Source organism: Jaculus jaculus, chromosome 12 (genome assembly GCF_020740685.1).
Source record: "Jaculus jaculus isolate mJacJac1 chromosome 12, mJacJac1.mat.Y.cur, whole genome shotgun sequence".
NCBI classification, from domain to species: Eukaryota; Metazoa; Chordata; class Mammalia; order Rodentia; family Dipodidae; genus Jaculus; species Jaculus jaculus.
This window is the reverse complement of record NC_059113.1, coordinates 13,181,593-13,204,791: the sequence shown is the minus strand read 5'-3', so window position 1 is coordinate 13,204,791 and position 23,199 is coordinate 13,181,593. Positions and strand designations below refer to the sequence as shown.

The window sequence follows — 23,199 nt, the reverse complement described above, 5'->3', positions numbered from 1 at the left end:
GGGGCACGTGCAGGTCAACCGCGCCCGCCCTCCGCCCGCGGGACCCCGGGGACCTCTCATTTGCCCACAGCCCTGCCCATCACGTGCCAGACCGCCCCTTGCCCGCCCGCCTGCCTGCAATGCTCAGGACCTCAGGCATGGTGGCCTGTGCCTGCAGTGCCAGCACTCAGGAGGCGAAGCAGGGGGATTGCTGTGAGGTCGAGGCCACCCTGAGACTACACAGTGAATTCCACACCAGCCTGGGCAGCAGCGAGGTCCTCCTTCTAAAAACGAAATATGAATACTAATGATTGAAAGACCCGGAAACTAGACTGGTGCCATGACACGCTTCAGTAAGGGGCTGCACCAGCTAGGCCGAAGTTTCACAAACACAACTGATTTTGCCTAGGTATACTGGCACATGCCTTTACTCCCAGCACTTGCGAGGCAGAGGTAGGAGGATCACTGTGACTTTAAGGGCACCCTAAGACTACATACAGAATGTCAGTCAGCCTGGGCTACACTCACACCCTACCTCAAAAACAACAACAAAATGCAGATGTGGTGGCATACACCTGTCATCCCAATACACGGGATTCCAATTTTGTAGCCTTGCAAGTTACAGAGCAACATCCTGTCTCAAACTTTAAAAAAAAAAAAAAAAAAGCCAGACCTAGTGGCTCACATCTGTAATCTCAGCACTCAGGAAGCTCTGAAGTAGGAGGATCACTGCCGAGTCAAATCCAGCCGGGTCTACATAGCTAGTACAAGGTCAGGCAGGTCTACATGTGAGGTCCTATCTCAAAATAAAAATAAAAAATTATTTAAATAGCCGTGTGTGACTGCACACCCCTTTTATCCCAGCACTCAGGAGGCAGTGTTAGGAGGATTGCCATGAGTTCGAGGCCACCCTGAGACTACACAGTGAATGCCAGGTCAGCCTAGGCTACAGAAAAACCCTACTGTGAAATAATAATAATAATAATAATAATAATAACAATAATAATAATAATAATAATAAGCGCAAGAGAGATGGCATAGAGGTTAAATCATTTTCCTGCAATGCCAAAGGACATAGGTTCAATACCCCAGGACCCACATAAACCAGATGCACAAGGGAAATATGCGTCTGGAGTTTGTTTGCAGTGGCTAGAGGCCCTAGCATGCCCATTCTGTCTCTATTCCCTCTCTCTGCTTACAAATAAATAAATGAATAAAAATAGTAATAAGCCTTTAATCCCAGTACTTGGGAGGCAGATGTAGAAGGATCGCCATGAGTCTGTGGCCGCATTGAGTTTACATAGTGAATTCCAGGTCAGTCTGGGCTAGAGTGAAACCCTACATCAAAAACAACAAAAAGAAAAAAAAAAAAAACAGTAATAAAACTTTCCTTGATTAAGGAAATGGAACATCATGTCCATTTCATAGATAATGCTACTGAGGCTAAGAGTGAACGAACTCAGACTGGAGAAATGGTTCAGTGGTTAAAGGCACTTGCTTGCAAGCCCAATGGCCCAGGATCAATATCAAAATAAAGGCAGACGCACCAAGTGACACATGATTCTGGAGTTTATTTGCCGTGGAAAGAAGCCCTAGCACACACATTCACTCTTTCGGACTGTTTCTCGCTGGATAGTTTTCTCTTTCATATTTGACAATAAGAATAGATTTTCTTAAAATGCGTTCGGGAGTCAGTAGGTTTATTGTGAGTTTGAGACTGGCCTGGAACTACACTTCAAGTCAGCCTGGGTTACAATGAGACCCTACCTTGAAAAAAAAAATTGAATCTGTGTGGGTTGGCACATGTCTTTGTCTATGTTTTTAACAACTTTTTAAAATTCATCTTTTCTTCATTTGAGAGCAACAGAGAGAGAGAGAGAGAGAGAGAGAGAGAAAAGGAGAGAGAATGGGCATTCCAGGGTTTCCAGCCACTGCAAACAAACTCCAGAAGCATGCGCCCTCTTGTGCATATGGCTAACGTGGATCCTGGGGAATTGAGCCTCGAACTGGGGTCCTTAGGCTCCACAGCCAAGCGCTTAAATGCTAAGCCATTTCCAGCCCGGCACATGTCTTTAAATCGTGAGTTTGAGGCCACTGTGAGACAATGTAGTAAATACCAGGTCAGCCTGAGAAGGCTGACATCAAAACCACTAATAAAAGTAAGAAAGTGGAGCACAGGAACTCTCTGACCTCCACAGACAGCTTCTATGACCTCCACACATACATGAAACACACATAGCCCCGCCCCCCACTTGAACATACATGCACATAACCAATTATTTTCAAAAAGATCCTCCAGGAGGGGCTCAAAGGAGGGCTCAGCGGTAAAGGTGTTTGCCGACAAAAGCCCATGGACCTTGGTTTGATTCCCCACTACACACATAAGCCAGATGAACAGAATGGCACATGCATCTGAGGTTCATTTACAGAGACAGAGGCCCTGGTACACCTAGATTCTCCTTTTTTTTTCTTTATCTCTCTGCTTTGCTCTCTCTCTCTTTCTCAAATAAAACAAAAATTTTTAATTTTTTTAAAATTTTATTAGAGAGAGACAGACACAGAGAGAAAGGCAGATAAAGGGAGAGAGAGAGAGAATGGGCGCGCCAGGGCTTCCAGCCTCTGCAAACGAACTCCAGACGCGTGCGCCCCCTTGTGCATCTGGCTAACGTGGGACCTGGGGAACCGAGCCTCGAACCGGTGTCCTTAGGCTTCACAGGCAAGCGCTTAACCGCTAAGCCATCGCCCCAGCCCGTCAAATAAAATAAAATTTTTAAAATAACATCATTGACTCTCGGCGCCCCAGGTTCCTTCTTATTAGCATTTAAGTGCCATTGTGTTAGTATCTGTCTATTTTTCGCTGGTCATAATGGCATATACCTGTGAGCCCAGCGTTCAGAAGACAGAGGCAGGAAGACCAGGATTTCTATGCATATATGTATGCTAGCGTTGATGTTTCTGAAATTATGTTCACTATGATTTGAATGTGAAATTCCTCTCATATGTTTGCATGTTGAAAACTTGGTTCCCAGAGGTTGACATCATTGTGATAAATACTGGAAACTTCTGAATGTGTGTTCTTGGTGAGGAAGGAGGCACCGAAATGTATATCGTGTTTTCTCTCTCCCTTGCTGCCATGTCATTGATAAGCAACTCCTCACATCATAGGCCCATATCACACATGATGGGCCTATGATCTTAGCATGCAGGACTCAGACACGAGATCAGGAGCCTAAAGTCATTCTCAATTATCTAGCAAGTTTGAGGCCAGCCAGGCCTACATGAGAACCATCTCAACAAATTCATATGAACCCAAAGAGACAAACATCAACTCAGAGGAGGGACAGAGGATACAGCTTATGGGAGACACTGGACTAGAATGACAAGGCCCTAAGGAGGAGGGCCAGTACACGGGGTGAGGGCACAGCTGGGTGGGGGCCAACTCAGTGTGGCTGAAGATACGGCTGAGTGGTAGACCACTTGCCTACCATGCCCGAACCCAAGGTTTCAGCCCCAGCACCACACACACGCGCGCACACACACACACACACACACAAAGAAAAAAAACACACACGCACACACAAAACATCCTCAGTGAATTCAAATAATGACTTCCAAAGCACAAATGTAATTAAAGTAATCATAAAAGATCACTTTGTTTAATCTTAGTAAGTGTTTCTGCAAAATGCAAAGATGTATTTTGTTCTTCTTAAACGTGGAGGAGGATTACGACTTGAGTTCTCAATTGAACACCAAAGACTTCAGAGGACCTCGAAGGACCTGAAGAAGATACTAGAAAGAGAAAGTGAGAATTATATTCTTGTTTTCAAAGATATCACTACTACTAGCACACAAGACTTAGGAAGTGTGAGCATTATGAGTATATATGAGAATGCAAACATGCATGTACCACTACAATACATCAGAATGGAGCACAATATGCCCAACTTTCACAAAGAATTCATTCTCATCAAGAATAAGTGTGAGTGATTTCCCATTTTTCATTCGGCTATTTAACAGCCACATGCTAAGTGAATAGCACACACTGGAACCAGGAATAAGGGGTCAAACTTCACAGGAGTCAGGCCGGAAAGAAGGCTAAGTGGTTAAGGCGCTTGCCTGTGAAGCCTAAGGTATCATGTTCTACTCTCCAGATCCCACATTAGCCAGATGCACAAAGGTGAGGCAAGCACAAGGTCCACTAGGTGGCATAAGCATCTGGAGTTCAATTGCAGTGGCTGAGGCCCAAAATATCAACTCTCTGTCACTCCTCTTTCTCTCTCTCCCTCTCTTTCTCTATCTCACTAAAAAAACAATAATAACAAAACAATATAAATAGCAAAGTAAACTTGCCCTCACATATTGGCTACAAAGGTAGAGGCTATTGTCATTCAAGGAGTTCTTGCCATAAGAAAAGTTTACAAAATCTTAGTATTTAATGCAGACTCTGGATATATCTCCACATCTTGCACTCAGCATGAAGCAATGTGGAGGAAAGAGAGGAAAGAGGACCCTTAACAAGCGAGGGTTCACTCATTGAGCGTGCTCATTTCACTGTACGGAAGAGAGAGGCTGTCCTAAGGCCACAATTATCCATTGCAAGACCCATCAAATAATTCAGTCCATACAAGTACTAAGAAAAAACAGTGTGGGAAAGGAAGGAGAAAAGGATGCTGGTTACAACATCACTATCACTGAGGCCGTTGATGGCTCAATCATCCCCAATCATAGCACAAGGGAGCAGAAAAGTCTAAATAGTGAAAGGAGTTCATAAAGGGCCCATGGGTGCCCTTGCAAGGGAGTACTATTCCTCCTGCCAGTGAGGAAAGAAATGCCTCTCCTGACACCCTAAGTCCTTCAGTATCATGTGCAAGCCTCTCCACAAGTTCACTACTCCCCTCACCCACTGGCCAGCCTGAGAGCTGAATTACAAACTGCTCTATGCAGCTCTGTCAGTTCTCAGGGGCATCTCACGCCACCACCTTCTTTGACCAGTCACCCCTTCAAGGGACACTTACTAAAACAGGACAGGCAAATTATTTCACCATGTACACAAATGAAATCCTAACACACACTCATTCACTCTTCGGGACACCTGGTCAGCATAGCTCTGATTCTTCCCCGTGAAATCGTCAAAGGCTCAGAAGTCACCTAAGTTCTCCAACAAGAGATCCTGCCTGCCTTGGGCTCCGTACTCCTCTCCAAACTGACGATTACTGGATGATTATCTTGGTCTCCAAAGTAATGTCACAGGTCTCACCAGCTTAGTTGGCACCTTTGAACTCTCCTCTGCTTACGACTCTCCATCTTTGAGGAACAATTGAGAAGGCACACCCTACTGAAAGGAACGCCTCACTGGGGAATCACTTGACTTCCACAAGGCTTCCTCAACTCTTGGCTTTCACTCCTGAAAGATTCCAAGCCACTCCTCAGGCACTTCTCCTCCACTTGGTTGTCCCTACCCTACACCCTCCGGTGAAACTCAATCTACCCTTCTTAGAGGTAGCTAGGAACACCATTCCGAGATCTTACCATTTAGGAATCCAGTTCTACTTAGGGACCTATCTGGACACATACAATTCCTTCACACCTTTCTAAAGGACAGTTTCAAGTTATTTTCAGCACTTCCACTACGATAAACCTTTAAAGTCCCACCTTGGTTCCATCCGTCTACACTCAAGCTCAGCTCCAACTCTGCCAAAGGAATGAGATGTCACGATACCGGCTGATCACAGACAGTATGACAGTGAGCCTAGAGGTGAACTCAAGCTGCTCTTCAAAAAAGAGAAGTCCTGAGCTGGTGAGACGGCTTAGCAGTTAATTGCTTGCCTGTTTAGCCTAAGGACCCTGGTTCCCCAGGACCCACGTTCGCCAGATACACAAGAGGGCACATGCGTCTGGAATTTGCATGCAGTGACTGAAGGCCTTGGTGCGCCCATTCAGTCTCTCTAACTGCCCCTTTCTCTCTCAAATAATCAAAACTAAAAAGAAGTTTTCCTCCATCACCACAGAACTTCTGTCTGATTATCTCTCTACATACCCCAGTAATTTATATACAGATCATGCTATTGAGATTGTCCTAAATCTGGTGTCAAAACAAAAGAATCCACAGCAGGGTTTCCGAGAGTACCCTCATTGTGGGCAACCACTGCCACTTTGCAAAACCAAATGGAAGTGTAGTTGTTGAAGGAGGTTGAAATGTTACAATAGTTATAACTCAGACTTCTTTGAAAAGCTAAACCATAATGATTTTTAGAAACCAAAAATTTCTGAATTCCCTATTTGTGACAGACTACTGTGAATTTATCTAAAATGTATGCGCCAAAGAAAGCCCACAACATAGTCTAAGTTGTGTCCACTGTAGAAAAACCTGCAACTCACAGGCGTCTGAAGTTGTTTATGCTGAATGAGTGAAATCGTCTGCTCCTTCTATCAACTCTCTCGCCCACCTGTAAAACAATGCAATGTCAAAATTTAAACATTTTTTTTTACCATATATGCAACGCGCAGAAATCTTTGTTTGATATCTAAAGTTAAAAATTTATGCACAGGTATAGGGACCTTGAGAAGAAATGACTTTTGTAACAGGGTAAAAGGAAAATTTTGTTTCTTCATGTAAATGTCTTTATTTAACCCAGTATTTCTTTTTCTCTACTTGACCATTTTTCACATATCTTTAATTTATAGTTTGATACAACATCAAAGTGCTGATTAGAAACATCTTCAATAACTCAGATTTCGCAACAGTGTGTGCTCATTTAATAGCTATATTGACAGATATCTGTAATTTGTTACTTTTTTTGAATCAAGTGCTGAGCCTATGACAAGTCAAATTCTTAAACTTCACAGCTGGACCAGACAGGAAAGACCTTACCCTTTAGAGCTGCAGAGAGAGTAAACAATCCTGAAAAAGCACACACAGTTGATAGCACAAAAGGGGAAGCTTTCCCTCTGAAGCAATGAAAATCCTGTGCTGCAAAGATTCTGTGCACAGGGTCTGCAGGAGAGACCATGTCTGCCCCGGCTCCTGCTGTGACTCCCAGTCCTACCTGTTCACTGGGCGATGGAACATGATGCTGGTGGAGACGGGGAGCCTGCATTTCCTCAGTGCCAGTGAGCTAGAACTCCACCAGACATTGAGAAGTAGCTGACCGTATAACCTTTTCCCTTCTAACTTCATCGAACCCTCTTTTCTCTCCTGCCCTTGAAGTGAGTTACTTCCTGATTTCTCCTAATGGCACTCTGGCATACTAACCTGTGCTCCTTGCTATCACTCCTCCTTGTTACCCACTGTTCCCTAGCAATAAACATGTGTGCAACGCTTTCTTGCTAATGTTCTCCTGTTCCAGCTGCCAGGCCCCAGGCATGCGAGTCCACCTAGCTCTGCCCGGCCCTGTGTGGGCACGGGGGTGGGCAGCCCTGACAGCGGGCTCCCGTGCAGCTGCAGGTCTCTGCGTGACTGCGCAGGGCTGGAGGCTGCTGAGGGAAGCCGTGGCGGCGGCAGCGCCTCCCTCTTCGTGTGCTCAGTGGGTCTGCGTTCTATGATAGATCTCACAGTTCTCTGCGGTGTGCAATGTTCCTCCTGAAAACTCTTTTAAGTGATTACTTGAAATACCTTGTGGAGTTCGGTAGATGTATTCTCGGCAGCCCTTTAAATCAAACAGAAAAAAAAAAAATTCAGACAATTAGTTAACAAATCACATACAGTGATTTTGTTGTTGTTGTTTTTCGAGATAGGGCCTCATGCTAGTCCAGGCTGACCTGAAACTCGCTATATAGTCTCAGGGTGGCCTCAAACTCTCAGCAATCCTTCCTACCTCTGCCTTCCAAGTGTAGTAGATGCTTTTTTAGGTAACAACATGAGGTTGAAATCTACGTCACAAATTCCTAACTGTTATATGGTACTAAAGGTCCAATCATTCTTTACCTGGGGATTGAAATGAAACTTAGTAGGCAGATCACAGCACTATCAAAACCAAGAAACAAATTTACATCAACCTTTCTGAGGGCCAAAGCCAAAGAAAGATAACTCTTGTACCTTTTTAGCTACCACAAATATACTATATTGTTGTTCTTAATAAAAATAGAAGAAAGCTGGGAGTGGTGCCACACACCTTTCATCTCAGGACGTGGGAGGCAGAGGTAAGTACGAGAACCGCCGTGAGTTCGAGGCCACCCTGAAACTACCTAGTTAATTCCATCTCAGCCTGAGCTATGTGAAACCATACCTCAAAAAAGCAAAAACTAAAAACCCAAACTCACAGGCACTAAATCCCTATACTAAAGTATGATTTGAGTCTTGACAGGATAGCATGCAGCGTTTTCAAACAATTACAGGGGTTATCTATCTCAGACCCCCCCATGCAATATTAACTGTTTATTTACTGTAAGCCTTGTACATGTGTTGTTCTGCCTTGATACCTCACAATAATTTTGTGACATAAGTAACACGTAGATGTCTCATGGAGAAAGATATAGGGAAGAAAACATCATGTAAATTGTCTAAGGATACAAGCTGGTTAGAGGGAGACCCAGAATTTCATCCTATGAGTTTGTCTTTAGGACATGATTCTCACAATGTGTCATGAAAGTAACCTTTGTATTCCGGCAGTATTCAGTGATGTAACAGCACACTGACATTACCACTCACAGTATCACTCATTTGCCACTTATTATGACTGTCAGGAAAATACTTGTGAAAAATAAAACCACCTAAAGTTGCTTAAAAGTTATTTAAAATCCTACTTTGAGTATACCAAAGGTCTATTTATTACTATAGCATGTTGAAAACCGGTAACTTTCATCACTTCAACTTTTAGAGGAAAAAGAATACTGAATGGTGAAGTTTAGAATTCCAGATTCTGCTCTCTGATACACTGTGAACAGTTTACTTCTCTATCATAGACTAATGGCACCCTCCCTCTCTCTGAAGAATGCACACACCTATTAATGTGTTTAAAGCTCTCATTTTAAAGAACCTTTTCTATCACTGCTACTGATTAGAAAAGACACAAAGAGTGACAGAATTATGTCTGACATGTCTAATGATTTTAACTATATGACTTAAGTCAAACTCTCCTTGCCTGACTAAACATGCCCAGACATAATAAATCAAGGCTTCTTAATTTTTATTTGATTAACATTGGGTTTTTTCACAGAGGGTCTCTCTCTCACAAGGCTGATGGGAATTCACTATGCAGTCTCAGTGTGACCTCAGAGGAATGGAGATCATCCTACCTCTGCATTGGATGCACTGCATTAGAGGTGTACGCCACCATCCCACCCAGGAAGGCTTCTTATTTTTATCACAAAACAAAGAATTAGATTTATATGTGGTGTTTGTTACACATAGTCTATTTCTGTTTCCTTCAACCTTAATCTATCCACCGCCACCTCCAGAACTGTGTCCCCTCCACCTGGCCTCCCTTCCCCTAACATCCTCATGGACTTCCGACACCTTTGCTCAACATCTCTGCTTCCATCTCATGGTCTCCTGTCCACTTTCACCCAAACTAATAAATGCAATCAACATAGATATCCAACAACGGATGAGTCGGTCATAAAAATATGGGGCACATATACATATAAAATTCTATTCAACTGTCAAGAAAATAACCTCCTGAGATAGACTGGAACTCGGACATAAGTGGAAACATACCTAAAGTGGTAACTTAGCCTCATGAAATCAAACACTGCATGTTCTCCTTCACATGTAGATCCTAACTTTTGTGTGAGCATGTAAGCAGATGAGGAAATATGTGCACAGGAATGGGCATTCAACGGCATGGACCAAGATTTCTAACACCCGGCAGACAAACACAGATATCATAGAAACACACACTTCCTTCTCTACTGGACCACTTCCAAGAGCTTGCTTGCAAACATCTTTCCAATGAATGATGTAAAAAGAGAAACCTCTTCCTTTCTCTATTTCCCTTCACTTTCCAATGTGTTCTCCAATACTTTTCTGAGAAAACCGTGTCTAAGGCGTTATGTGCCAATATCCGCTACAGCCACGCTTCGATCGTCACTGCTCCTGCTCGTCCCTGTGGCGGGCGTCCATCTTCCTCACTGTTCAGCAATGTGATGGAGCTGAGCCTCCTCCTACTTTGAATGAAGACTACACGAATCTGCACAATTTCCAGAGAAACCGAGCAGTGTAACTTCCTGTAGAGCGAAAGGAATATTCGGTGGTCTAACCTTCTCCCGGTGTGGTGTAGGTCACCAGGCACGTGACTGCCGTCAACTTGCGCTTGCTGCGCAGTGTCCGTTTCAACAGGAGACCTTTCACTGGTTGATGCAGACACGGATTCCCTTGTAGTGAACTTACTGTTTTCACTTTTCTTTTCTTCTGCCAGAGGGCAGGGGGGCTCACTCCTTTAAGAGATTCAAGAGTCAATGATTCCTACCATTTTATTCTCTCACTACATTACAAGACAATTTGGCAACATTCCCACTCTTGCACAAAGACAGATGGCTAAGCAACTGCAGTTGCTTACAAAGGTTAAGAACAGATGTTCAATTCCCCAGGACACATGTAAACCTGATGCTAAGGGGCCCATTCATCTGGAATTTGTTTGTAGCAGCTGAACGTTCCGGCACACCCACTGTCTCTCTCTCTATATATCTGATTCTTTTTCTCTCTCTTTCAAATATAAAAAGTAAATAAACAAATAAAAGGAGGATATTATACCTTTTAATGTGTTTCTTATGTGCTGTTCCTAGTTTCCAATTTAAGTGCAAGAAACCTTTATGTTTTTCCATTTCTTCATTTCCTATTACAGTTATATCATTTTCACTATTATTGACTTCCTTTAGCCTTTTGTATGGAACTACTTTATACTTGTTTTCCTTTCCAACTGTGGAATCTGTTTCGTGGAGAAAATGAATGTACATAAGACAAGACTACTTTCATGTAAGTGGAAGATACATTCTCACATTCCTTCATTCATGCTCTGAGGAAAATGTCTACTGAAGGTATGTGTACAATGGGCAACATATTTTTTAAGCATAGCTAAATGAACAGATGAGACCTTGCTCTCATGTAGCTTAGCTAATGGAACATACTTGATAAATAATAGGTATAAAATCAAGTAGATCCTGTACGAAACAGATCATAATGGGCTGGGTAGATGTTTTAGAAGCTAAAGATGCTAGTTCGCAAAGGCTGCCATCCTGGCTTGTGTCAGGAGCTCCCTCGAAGAGCCTGCTCCCAATGTGCTCCTGGAGTTCACCTGATGCGGAAAGACTGTTGATTTCCATCATTGAGTCCATTCCTGCAGTGGATGTCTCAGGTGTTGGTATGCTCACCAATTCTCTCAATTGACTTTTTGTAATTGCACTTTTATTTCCTTTTCCCAATGGATAGGCTCTTTCCTTTCTGTAAGTTAATCATAGAAAACAATGCTTTCTAATAACTCTACTCATCAAGGTCGCAAAACAATTAGGGAAAATTACACACATTTACCCTGTTTATACATTTTTCAAATTTAACACTTTCATTATTATTTATTTGTGGGGGGAGTCAGATAAAAAGACCACTAGACAGAGAACAGACAATCTAGGTCTCTCAGCCACTGAGAACTAATGCCAGATGCACCCTTGGCCTTGTGTGCATGCGCAACAGTGCATGCTTAACTCACTGCATCTGCATGTGAGACCCGGAGGGGAACAGGTTTTCTTAGGCTTCAAAGGCAAACATTTAACCGCTGAGCCATGTGTTCATTGTAAAGTTATTGCTACTCATAATAAAAAGCACAAAGAATGACTCATTTCTCTAAAGCGTTGTCGGAATGTTGTTAATTACATAATTGAAATCTAAACCTCCATTCCTGATACTTTCATGTCAGCACATCATTTGCATGTTGAATTCCATTAAGATACTGCTTTTGCATACTACTCCAGAATACTCAGTGACCTCCAATTCCAGTCCGAAATGACTGACTAAACATGATCAGATACAGGGAGATGAATTAGATTTCAATGTGTTTTGCAAACTAGGTATGTTTTCGTTATATCAACCCTCTGTTCAAACCCATACTCATTTGTACCATTGTTTCTTTGCCCCACCATGGCCTCCTTTCTATTTTCATGGATGTTTTATTTTGTTTTGTTTTGTTTGGCAAGGTTGGATCTTGCTCTCAGCTCAGGTTCATCTGTGATTCCCTACGTACACAAAGGTTGTACTCAAACTCACAGAGATCCTCCTACCTCCCAATCCCATTTGCAGGAAACAAAGGCGTCCTGTACAACACCTGGGTAGCCAAATGGATTCCTTTGAGAACTTTTATCAACACCTCCAGATTCCATCTCATGGTCAACAATCCACTCTACTAAAAACTAAAGGGTAATATCTCCTTAGACATCTATCTCCTGATGATAGGAAAAAATAGGGTATAGGCACACACACACATGATAGGGTTGGATTTTGTGGCACACTCCTTTAATCTCTATTTCCCTTTTTATTTCTCTATTTCTTTTTATTTCTCTATTTTCTCTATTTATTTCTTTTTATTTCTCTATTTCTCTATTTCCCTTCACTTTCTAATGTGTTCTCCAATACTTTTCTGAGGAAACCGTGTCTAAGGCGTTATGTGCCAATATCCGCTACAGCCACGCTTCGATCGTCACTGCTCCTGCTCGTCCCTGTGGCGGGCGTCCATCTTCCTCACTGTTCAGCAATGTGATGGAGCTGAGCCTCCTCCTACTTTGAATGAAGACTACACGAATCTGCACAATTTCCAGAGAAACCGAGCAGTGTAACTTCCTGTAGAGCGAAAGGAATATTCGGCGGTCTAACCTTCTCCCGGTGTGGTGTAGGTCACCAGGCACGTGACTGCCGTCAACTTGCGCTTGCTGCGCAGTGTCCGTTTCAACAGGAGACCTTTCACTGGTTGATGCAGACACGGATTCCCTTGTAGTGAACTTACTGTTTTCACTTTTCTTTTCTTCTGCCAGAGGGCAGGGGGGCTCACTCCTTTAAGAGATTCAAGAGTCAATGATTCCTACCATTTTATTCTCTCACTACATTACAAGACAATTTGGCAACATTCCCACTCTTGCACAAAGACAGATGGCTAAGCAACTGCAGTTGCTTACAAAGGTTAAGAACAGATGTTCAATTCCCCAGGACACATGTAAGCCTGATGCTAAGGGGCCCATTCATCTGGAATTTGTCTGTAGCAGCTGAATGTTCCGGCACACCCACTGTCTCTCTCTATATATATCTGATTCTTTTTCTCTCTCTTTCAAATATAAAAAGTAAATAAACAAATAAAAGGAGGATATTATACCTTTTAATGTGTTTCTTATGTGCTGTTCCTAGTTTCCAATTTAAGTGCAAGAAACCTTTATGTTTTTCCATTTCTTCATTTCCTATTACAGTTATATCATTTTCACTATTATTGACTTCCTTTAGCCTTTTGTATGGAACTACTTTATACTTGTTTTCCATTCCGACGGTGGAATCTGTTTCGTGGAGAAAATGAATGTAAATAAGACAAGACTACTTTCATGTAAGTGGAAGATACATTCTCACATTCCTTCATTCATACTCTGAGGAAATGTCTACTGAAGGTATGTGTGCAATGGGCAACATATTTCTTAAGCATAGCTAAATGAACAGATGAGACCTTGCTCTCATGTAGCTTAGCTAATGGAACATACTTGATAAATAATAGGTATAAAATCAAGTAGATCCTGTACGAAACAGATCATAATGGGCTGGGTAGATGTTTTAGAAGCTAAAGATGCTAGTTCGCAAAGGCTGCCATCCTGGCTTGTGTCAGGAGCTCCCTCGCAGAGCCTGCTCCCAATGTGCTCCTGGAGTTCACCTGATGCGGAAAGACTGTTGATTTCCATCATTGAGTCCATTCCTGCAGTGGATGTCTCAGGTGTTGGTATGCTCACCAATTCTCTCAATTGACTTTTTGTAATTGCACTTTTATTTCCTTTTCCCAATGGATAGGCTCTTTCCTTTCTGTAAGTTAATCATAGAAAACAATGCTTTCTAATAACTCTACTCATCAAGGTCGCAAAACAATTAGGGAAAATTACACACATTTACCCTGTTTATACATTTTTCAAATTTAACACTTTCATTATTATTTATTTGTGGGGGGAGTCAGATAAAAAGACCACTAGACAGAGAACAGACAATCTAGGTCTCTCAGCCACTGAGAACTAATGCCAGATGCACCCTTGGCCTTGTGTGCATGCGCAACAGTGCATGCTTAACTCACTGCATCTGCATGTGAGACCCGGAGGGGAACAGGTTTTCTTAGGCTTCAAAGGCAAACATTTAACCGCTGAGCCATGTGTTCATTGTAAAGTTATTGCTACTCATAATAAAAAGCACAAAGAATGACTCATTTCTCTAAAGCGTTGTCGGAATGTTGTTAATTACATAATTGAAATCTAAACCTCCATTCCTGATACTTTCATGTCAGCACATCATTTGCATGTTGAATTCCATTAAGATACTGCTTTTGCATACTACTCCAGAATACTCAGTGACCTCCAATTCCAGTCCGAAATGACTGACTAAACATGATCAGATACAGGGAGATGAATTAGATTTCAATGTGTTTTGCAAACTAGGTATGTTTTCGTTATATCAACCCTCTGTTCAAACCCATACTCATTTGTACCATTGTTTCTTTGCCCCACCATGGCCTCCTTTCTATTTTCATGGATGTTTTATTTTGTTTTGTTTTGTTTGGCAAGGTTGGATCTTGCTCTCAGCTCAGGTTCATCTGTGATTCCCTACGTACACAAAGGTTGTACTCAAACTCACAGAGATCCTCCTACCTCCCAATCCCATTTGCAGGAAACAAAGGCGTCCTGTACAACACCTGGGTAGCCAAATGGATTCCTTTGAGAACTTTTATCAACACCTCCAGATTCCATCTCATGGTCAACAATCCACTCTACTAAAAACTAAAGGGTAATATCTCCTTAGACATCTATCTCCTGATGATAGGAAAAAATAGGGTATAGGCACACACACACATGATAGGGTTGGATTTTGTGGCACACTCCTTTAATCTCTATTTCCCTTTTTATTTCTCTATTTCTTTTTATTTCTCTATTTTCTCTATTTATTTCTTTTTATTTCTCTATTTCTCTATTTCCCTTCACTTTCTAATGTGTTCTCCAATACTTTTCTGAGGAAACCGTGTCTAAGGCGTTATGTGCCAATATCCGCTACAGCCACGCTTCGATCGTCACTGCTCCTGCTCGTCCCTGTGGCGGGCGTCCATCTTCCTCACTGTTCAGCAATGTGATGGAGCTGAGCCTCCTCCTACTTTGAATGAAGACTACACGAATCTGCACAATTTCCAGAGAAACCGAGCAGTGTAACTTCCTGTAGAGCGAAAGGAATATTCGGCGGTCTAACCTTCTCCCGGTGTGGTGTAGGTCACCAGGCACGTGACTGCCGTCAACTTGCGCTTGCTGCGCAGTGTCCGTTTCAACAGGAGACCTTTCACTGGTTGATGCAGACACGGATTCCCTTGTAGTGAACTTACTGTTTTCACTTTTCTTTTCTTCTGCCAGAGGGCAGGGGGGCTCACTCCTTTAAGAGATTCAAGAGTCAATGATTCCTACCATTTTATTCTCTCACTACATTACAAGACAATTTGGCAACATTCCCACTCTTGCACAAAGACAGATGGCTAAGCAACTGCAGTTGCTTACAAAGGTTAAGAACAGATGTTCAATTCCCCAGGACACATGTAAACCTGATGCTAAGGGGCCCATTCATCTGGAATTTGTTTGTAGCAGCTGAACGTTCCGGCACACCCACTGTCTCTCTCTCTATATATCTGATTCTTTTTCTCTCTCTTTCAAATATAAAAAGTAAATAAACAAATAAAAGGAGGATATTATACCTTTTAATGTGTTTCTTATGTGCTGTTCCTAGTTTCCAATTTAAGTGCAAGAAACCTTTATGTTTTTCCATTTCTTCATTTCCTATTACAGTTATATCATTTTCACTATTATTGACTTCCTTTAGCCTTTTGTATGGAACTACTTTATACTTGTTTTCCTTTCCAACTGTGGAATCTGTTTCGTGGAGAAAATGAATGTACATAAGACAAGACTACTTTCATGTAAGTGGAAGATACATTCTCACATTCCTTCATTCATGCTCTGAGGAAAATGTCTACTGAAGGTATGTGTACAATGGGCAACATATTTTTTAAGCATAGCTAAATGAACAGATGAGACCTTGCTCTCATGTAGCTTAGCTAATGGAACATACTTGATAAATAATAGGTATAAAATCAAGTAGATCCTGTACGAAACAGATCATAATGGGCTGGGTAGATGTTTTAGAAGCTAAAGATGCTAGTTCGCAAAGGCTGCCATCCTGGCTTGTGTCAGGAGCTCCCTCGAAGAGCCTGCTCCCAATGTGCTCCTGGAGTTCACCTGATGCGGAAAGACTGTTGATTTCCATCATTGAGTCCATTCCTGCAGTGGATGTCTCAGGTGTTGGTATGCTCACCAATTCTCTCAATTGACTTTTTGTAATTGCACTTTTATTTCCTTTTCCCAATGGATAGGCTCTTTCCTTTCTGTAAGTTAATCATAGAAAACAATGCTTTCTAATAACTCTACTCATCAAGGTCGCAAAACAATTAGGGAAAATTACACACATTTACCCTGTTTATACATTTTTCAAATTTAACACTTTCATTATTATTTATTTGTGGGGGGAGTCAGATAAAAAGACCACTAGACAGAGAACAGACAATCTAGGTCTCTCAGCCACTGAGAACTAATGCCAGATGCACCCTTGGCCTTGTGTGCATGCGCAACAGTGCATGCTTAACTCACTGCATCTGCATGTGAGACCCGGAGGGGAACAGGTTTTCTTAGGCTTCAAAGGCAAACATTTAACCGCTGAGCCATGTGTTCATTGTAAAGTTATTGCTACTCATAATAAAAAGCACAAAGAATGACTCATTTCTCTAAAGCGTTGTCGGAATGTTGTTAATTACATAATTGAAATCTAAACCTCCATTCCTGATACTTTCATGTCAGCACATCATTTGCATGTTGAATTCCATTAAGATACTGCTTTTGCATACTACTCCAGAATACTCAGTGACCTCCAATTCCAGTCCGAAATGACTGACTAAACATGATCAGATACAGGGAGATGAATTAGATTTCAATGTGTTTTGCAAACTAGGTATGTTTTCGTTATATCAACCCTCTGTTCAAACCCATACTCATTTGTACCATTGTTTCTTTGCCCCACCATGGCCTCCTTTCTATTTTCATGGATGTTTTATTTTGTTTTGTTTTGTTTGGCAAGGTTGGATCTTGCTCTCAGCTCAGGTTCATCTGTGATTCCCTACGTACACAAAGGTTGTACTCAAACTCACAGAGATCCTCCTACCTCCCAATCCCATTTGCAGGAAACAAAGGCGTCCTGTACAACACCTGGGTAGCCAAATGGATTCCTTTGAGAACTTTTATCAACACCTCCAGATTCCATCTCATGGTCAACAATCCACTCTACTAAAAACTAAAGGGTAATATCTCCTTAGACATCTATCTCCTGATGATAGGAAAAAATAGGGTATAGGCACACACACACATGATAGGGTTGGATTTTGTGGCACACTCCTTTAATCTCTATTTCCCTTTTTATTTCTCTATTTCTTTTTATTTCTCTATTTTCTCTATTTATTTCTTTTTATTTCTCTATTTCTCTATTTCCCTTCACTTTCTAATGTGTTCTCCAATACTTTTCTGAGGAAACCGTGTCTAAGGCGTTATGTGCCAATATCCGCTACAGCCACGCTTCGATCGTCACTGCTCCTGCTCGTCCCTGTGGCGGGCGTCCATCTTCCTCACTGTTCAGCAATGTGATGGAGCTGAGCCTCCTCCTACTTTGAATGAAGACTACACGAATCTGCACAATTTCCAGAGAAACCGAGCAGTGTAACTTCCTGTAGAGCGAAAGGAATATTCGGCGGTCTAACCTTCTCCCGGTGTGGTGTAGGTCACCAGGCACGTGACTGCCGTCAACTTGCGCTTGCTGCGCAGTGTCCGTTTCAACAGGAGACCTTTCACTGGTTGATGCAGACACGGATTCCCTTGTAGTGAACTTACTGTTTTCACTTTTCTTTTCTTCTGCCAGAGGGCAGGGGGGCTCACTCCTTTAAGAGATTCAAGAGTCAATGATTCCTACCATTTTATTCTCTCACTACATTACAAGACAATTTGGCAACATTCCCACTCTTGCACAAAGACAGATGGCTAAGCAACTGCAGTTGCTTACAAAGGTTAAGAACAGATGTTCAATTCCCCAGGACACATGTAAGCCTGATGCTAAGGGGCCCATTCATCTGGAATTTGTCTGTAGCAGCTGAATGTTCCGGCACACCCACTGTCTCTCTCTATATATATCTGATTCTTTTTCTCTCTCTTTCAAATATAAAAAGTAAATAAACAAATAAAAGGAGGATATTATACCTTTTAATGTGTTTCTTATGTGCTGTTCCTAGTTTCCAATTTAAGTGCAAGAAACCTTTATGTTTTTCCATTTCTTCATTTCCTATTACAGTTATATCATTTTCACTATTATTGACTTCCTTTAGCCTTTTGTATGGAACTACTTTATACTTGTTTTCCATTCCGACGGTGGAATCTGTTTCGTGGAGAAAATGAATGTAAATAAGACAAGACTACTTTCATGTAAGTGGAAGATACATTCTCACATTCCTTCATTCATACTCTGAGGAAATGTCTACTGAAGGTATGTGTACAATGGGCAACATATTTCTTAAGCATAGCTAAATGAACAGATGAGACCTTGCTCTCATGTAGCTTAGCTAATGGAACATACTTGATAAATAATAGGTATAAAATCAAGTAGATCCTGTACGAAACAGATCATAATGGGCTGGGTAGATGTTTTAGAAGCTAAAGATGCTAGTTCGCAAAGGCTGCCATCCTGGCTTGTGTCAGGAGCTCCCTCGCAGAGCCTGCTCCCAATGTGCTCCTGGAGTTCACCTGATGCGGAAAGACTGTTGATTTCCATCATTGAGTCCATTCCTGCAGTGGATGTCTCAGGTGTTGGTATGCTCACCAATTCTCTCAATTGACTTTTTGTAATTGCACTTTTATTTCCTTTTCCCAATGGATAGGCTCTTTTCTTTCTGTAAGTTAATCATAGAAAACAATGCTTTCTAATAACTCTACTCATCAAGGTCGCAAAACAATTAGGGAAAATTACACACATTTACCCTGTTTATATATTTTTCAAATTTAACACTTTCATTATTATTTATTTGTGGGGGGAGTCAGATAAAAAGACCACTAGACAGAGAACAGACAATCTAGGTCTCTCAGCCACTGAGAACTAATGCCAGATGCACCCTTGGCCTTGTGTGCATGTGGAACAGTGCATGCTTAACTCACTGCATCTGCATGTGAGACCCGGAGGGGAACAGGTTTTCTTAGGCTTCAAAGGCAAACATTTAACCGCTAAGCCATGTGTTCATTGTAAAGTTATTGCTACTCATAATAAAAAGCACAAAGAATGACACATTTCTCTAAAGTGTTGTCTGAATGTTGTTAATTACATAATTGAAATCTAAACCTCCATTCCTGATACTTTCATGTCAGCACATCATTTGCATGTTGAATTCCATTAAGATACTGCTTTTGCATACTACTCCAGAATACTCAGTGACCTCCAATAACAGTCCGAAATGACTGACTAAACATGATCAGATACAGGGAGATGAATTAGATTTCAATGTGTTTTGCAAACTAGGTATGTTTTCGTTATATCAACCCTCTGTTCAAACCCATACTCATTTGTACCATTGTTTCTTTGCCCCACCATGGCCTGCTTTCTATTTTCATGGATGTTTTAATTTGTTTTGTTTTGTTTGGCAAGGTTGGATCTTGCTCTCAGCTCAGGTTGATCTGTGATTCCCTACGTACACAAAGGTTGTACTCAAACTCACAGAGACCCTCCTACCTCCCAATCCCATTTGCAGGAATCAACGGTGTCCTGTATGGATTCCTTTGAGAACTTTTATCAACACCTCCAGATTCCATCTCATGGTCTCCAATCCACTCTACTAAAAACTAAAGGGTAATATCTCCTTAGACATCTATCTCCTGATGATAGGAAAAAATAGGGTATAGGCACACACACACATGATAGGGTTGGATTTTGTGGCACACTCCTTTAATCCCAGCAGTTTGGAGGTAGAGCTAGGAGGATGACTGTGAGTTTCAGGCCACCCTGAGACACCACATGGTGCATTCCAAGTCAGCCTGGGCTATAGAGAAACCTTACTTTGAAAAGCCAAAACCAAACAGAAACAAACAAAAAACAACATGAACTCAGTACAGGGAGTGTACCCTTTCATTTCTGGAGTAAGAACAACTAGGCATTAAAAAGTAGGAGTATTTGGGGTGCACAGATGGCTTAGCAGTTAAGGCACTTGCATGCAAAGCCAAGGAATCCACAGGGTGAACTCCTCAGGACTCATGTAAGTCTGATTCACAAGGGGACACATGCATGTGGAATTCGTCGGCAGAGGCTGGAGGCCCTAGATCCCCCAATCTCAATATCTCTATGCACGTGTCTCTCTCTCTTTCTCTCCCACTCTCTCTCCATATACATATATATACATATATATATCAGACTCTTTCAATCTGTTTCAAACAAATAAACCAATCAATGAATAGAAAACGGTACGATACTGTAATTATACCTTTTCATTATTCCTAGTTTTGGATTTATTTGTAACAAAACTTTAGGTTTCGACACTTCTAGAATTACGTTCATAGCTACATAATTCCAATAATTTTAACTTACCTTAGATATTTGTAAGGAAATGCATGATCATTACGTTCCAATCTGATAGTGGACTCTGTATCATGGAGAAAAGCAGAAGGAAATAATATATGAGTCATTTTTATGTGTGTGTAATATGCATTTTTAGATTCCCTCATTCATATTCTTTTTTTTTTTTAATGGAAGCCAGAATTTTTTTAAATATTTTATTTTATTTAAATATTTATTTTATTTATTTGACAGCGACAGACACAGAGGAAAGGACAGATAGAGGGAGAGAGAGAGAGAATGGGCGCACCAAGGCTTCCAGCCTCTGCAGACGAACTCCAGACGCGTGCTCCCCCTTGTCTATCTGGTTAACGTGGGACTTAGGGAACCGAGCCTCGAACCGGGGTCCTTAGGTTTCACAGGCAAGCGCTTAACCGCTAAGCCTTCTCTCCAGCCTCCCTCATTCATATTCATGAGGAAATGTCTAAAGATGATGTTTGTATAATGTGTAACATACATATACAGACAACTTGTTTTTTAAGGAGGGTATCACTCTAGCCCGGGCTAAGCTGCAATTCACTGTTTTCTCAGGGTGGCCTTGAACTCAAAGTCATCCTCCTACCTCTGCATCCCAAGTGCTGGGAATTAAGGTGTGCACCATGGGTCCAGCGGTGTGTAATGTATTTTTAAAGCTCAGATAATTGAATAGATCACATCTTGGCTCTCATTGATCTTAGTCTAACAGAGAATGCTAGGCAGGAAATGGTTATAAATTCAGGAAGATGCATTAACAAACAGATCGTTACATATTTGGGAGGTGTTTAGGAAGCTACAGTAGCTTGTTCACAAAGCGTGCCGTCTTGACTTGACTCCCTAGCTCCATCATTAAGCCTGCTCCCTGTGTCCTGGACTTCACCTGACAAGGGATGACCGTTCACTTCCATCAATTTGTCCATTTCTGCAGTAGATGTCTTAGGTGTTGATGGCCTCACCAATTTTTTCAATGGACTTTTTGTAATTTCACGTTTGTTTACTTTCTCCAAAGGACAGGCACTTTCATTTCTGCAAGGTAGTCATACAGAATAATGTGGTCTATTAATTCTACACCTCAACGTTACAAAACATTATGACAAAATTCCAAAAATTCCCCTTTCACATTACTTAAAATTTTAAGTTTTGTAATTTATAATTTGAGAGAGATGGAGAAAGGGACAGACAGAGAGAGAATGGGCAGACCAGTTTCTTGAGCCACTGTGACCATGCATCAAACGCCTGTGCCCCCTTGTGCGCATGTGTGACATTGCATGTTTGCATCACTGCACCTGGCTCCAGGGGATCTCGAGATCAGAGCAGGATTTCTTATGCTTCACAGGCAAGCACCTTAACCAAATAGCCATATATGTGGTTAATAATTAATCATCATAAAAATGAGCCCAAATTAGACGGAAGCTTTCTTGGCAAAGAATAATTATCTAGCCTAAATTATTGCCATCATCTTACTTATCATTTTTCTCCTTAGTGTGAACGACTTTAGCAACTTGTAGAGCATGTTCTTCATCATCATAGTCAGCAGCATTAGGAGATGCGGGGCCATCGGCAGGAACAGAAAGAGGGGCAGGAACATCAGCTTCCGCAGAAATAGCAGGATCCAGAAGGGCAGCAAGAGGAGCAGGAGATTCAGGACCATCCTGAGCATTGGGACCATGAGAAACTCGGGGACTCTCAGAAGTACTGCAACCATCAGAAGTTATGGGACCAATAGGAGTACTGGGCCCCTCAGAAGTATCAGGAACATCAGAGGGATCAGGATCATCAGAAGTGCCCAGACTGTAAGGAGTGTCTGGACCATCTGGAGTGTCCGGATCATGAGGATTATCTGAACCAACAGGAATATCCGCACCATCAGTAGTGTCTGGTCCATCAGGAATGTCTGGACCATCAGGATTATGTGGACCATCAGAAGTGTCTGTACCATCAGGGCTGTCAGGACCATCAAGATTATCTGAAACAGTGGTCGTATCTGGACCATCACAAGTGTCCAGACCATCATGCGTGTCCAGACCATCAAGAGGATCTGGACCACCAGAAGAGTCAGGACCGTAAGGAGAGTCCATTTCTGAAGTGGATGTCTCACGTGTTGGTATTCTCACCAATTCTCTCAATTGACGTTTTGTAAGTGCACTTTTATTTCCTTTCTCCAAAGGATAGGCTCTTTCATTTCTGCAAGTTAATCATAGAAAACAATGTTTTGTAATAAATCTACTCATCAAGGTTGCAAAACAATTAGGGAAATTTACACACATTTACCCTGTTTATACATTTTTCAAATTTAACACTTTCTTTATTATTTTTTGGTGGGGGAGGGGTCAGATAAGAAGACCACTAGACAGAGAACAGACAAT

General features: G+C 41.8%; 1 protein-coding gene across 3 annotated transcripts; it reads right to left on the bottom strand.

Annotated features, from left to right (window-relative positions):
- Positions 1–3,602: 3,602 nt before the first annotated feature.
- On the bottom strand, positions 3,603–22,955 carry LOC123453731. 3 transcript variants are annotated; one of them, XM_045131495.1, is made up of 18 exons: positions 22,298–22,955; positions 21,714–21,859; positions 20,831–20,885; positions 19,006–19,151; positions 18,466–18,640; positions 17,973–18,149; positions 16,408–16,553; positions 15,867–16,041; positions 15,374–15,550; positions 13,809–13,954; positions 13,269–13,443; positions 12,776–12,952; positions 11,211–11,356; positions 10,670–10,844; positions 10,177–10,353; positions 7,592–7,625; positions 6,358–6,425; positions 3,603–3,768 (listed from the first exon to the last, which is right to left on the bottom strand). In XM_045131495.1, the coding sequence occupies exons 1-18, from the start codon at positions 22,909–22,911 to the stop codon at positions 3,738–3,740; spliced, it is 2,940 nt and encodes a 979-aa protein (XP_044987430.1). In that variant the 5' UTR covers positions 22,912–22,955; the 3' UTR covers positions 3,603–3,737. The 3 variants fall into 3 exon arrangements, with proteins under 3 accessions (XP_044987430.1, XP_044987431.1, XP_044987432.1); XM_045131496.1 differs by lacking the exon at positions 10,670–10,844; XM_045131497.1 differs by lacking the exons at positions 3,603–3,768; positions 6,358–6,425; positions 7,592–7,625; positions 10,177–10,353 and having other exon boundaries at positions 10,684–10,844; positions 11,287–11,356.
- Positions 22,956–23,199: the final 244 nt, after the last annotated feature.

Coding starts and splice junctions, on each gene's coding strand:
- LOC123453731 (XM_045131495.1), bottom strand. CDS start 22,911: ATGGACTCTCCTTACGGTCCTGACTCTTCTGGTGGTCCAGATCCTCTT. Junction 19,152..20,830: donor TTTCCTTACAAATATCTAAG/GTAAGTTAAAAT, acceptor ATTAACTTACAG/AAAGAAAAGAGCCTATCCAT. Junction 10,845..11,210: donor CAACAGTCTTTCCGCATCAG/GTGAACTCCAGG, acceptor TCCACGAAACAG/ATTCCACAGTTGGAAAGGAA.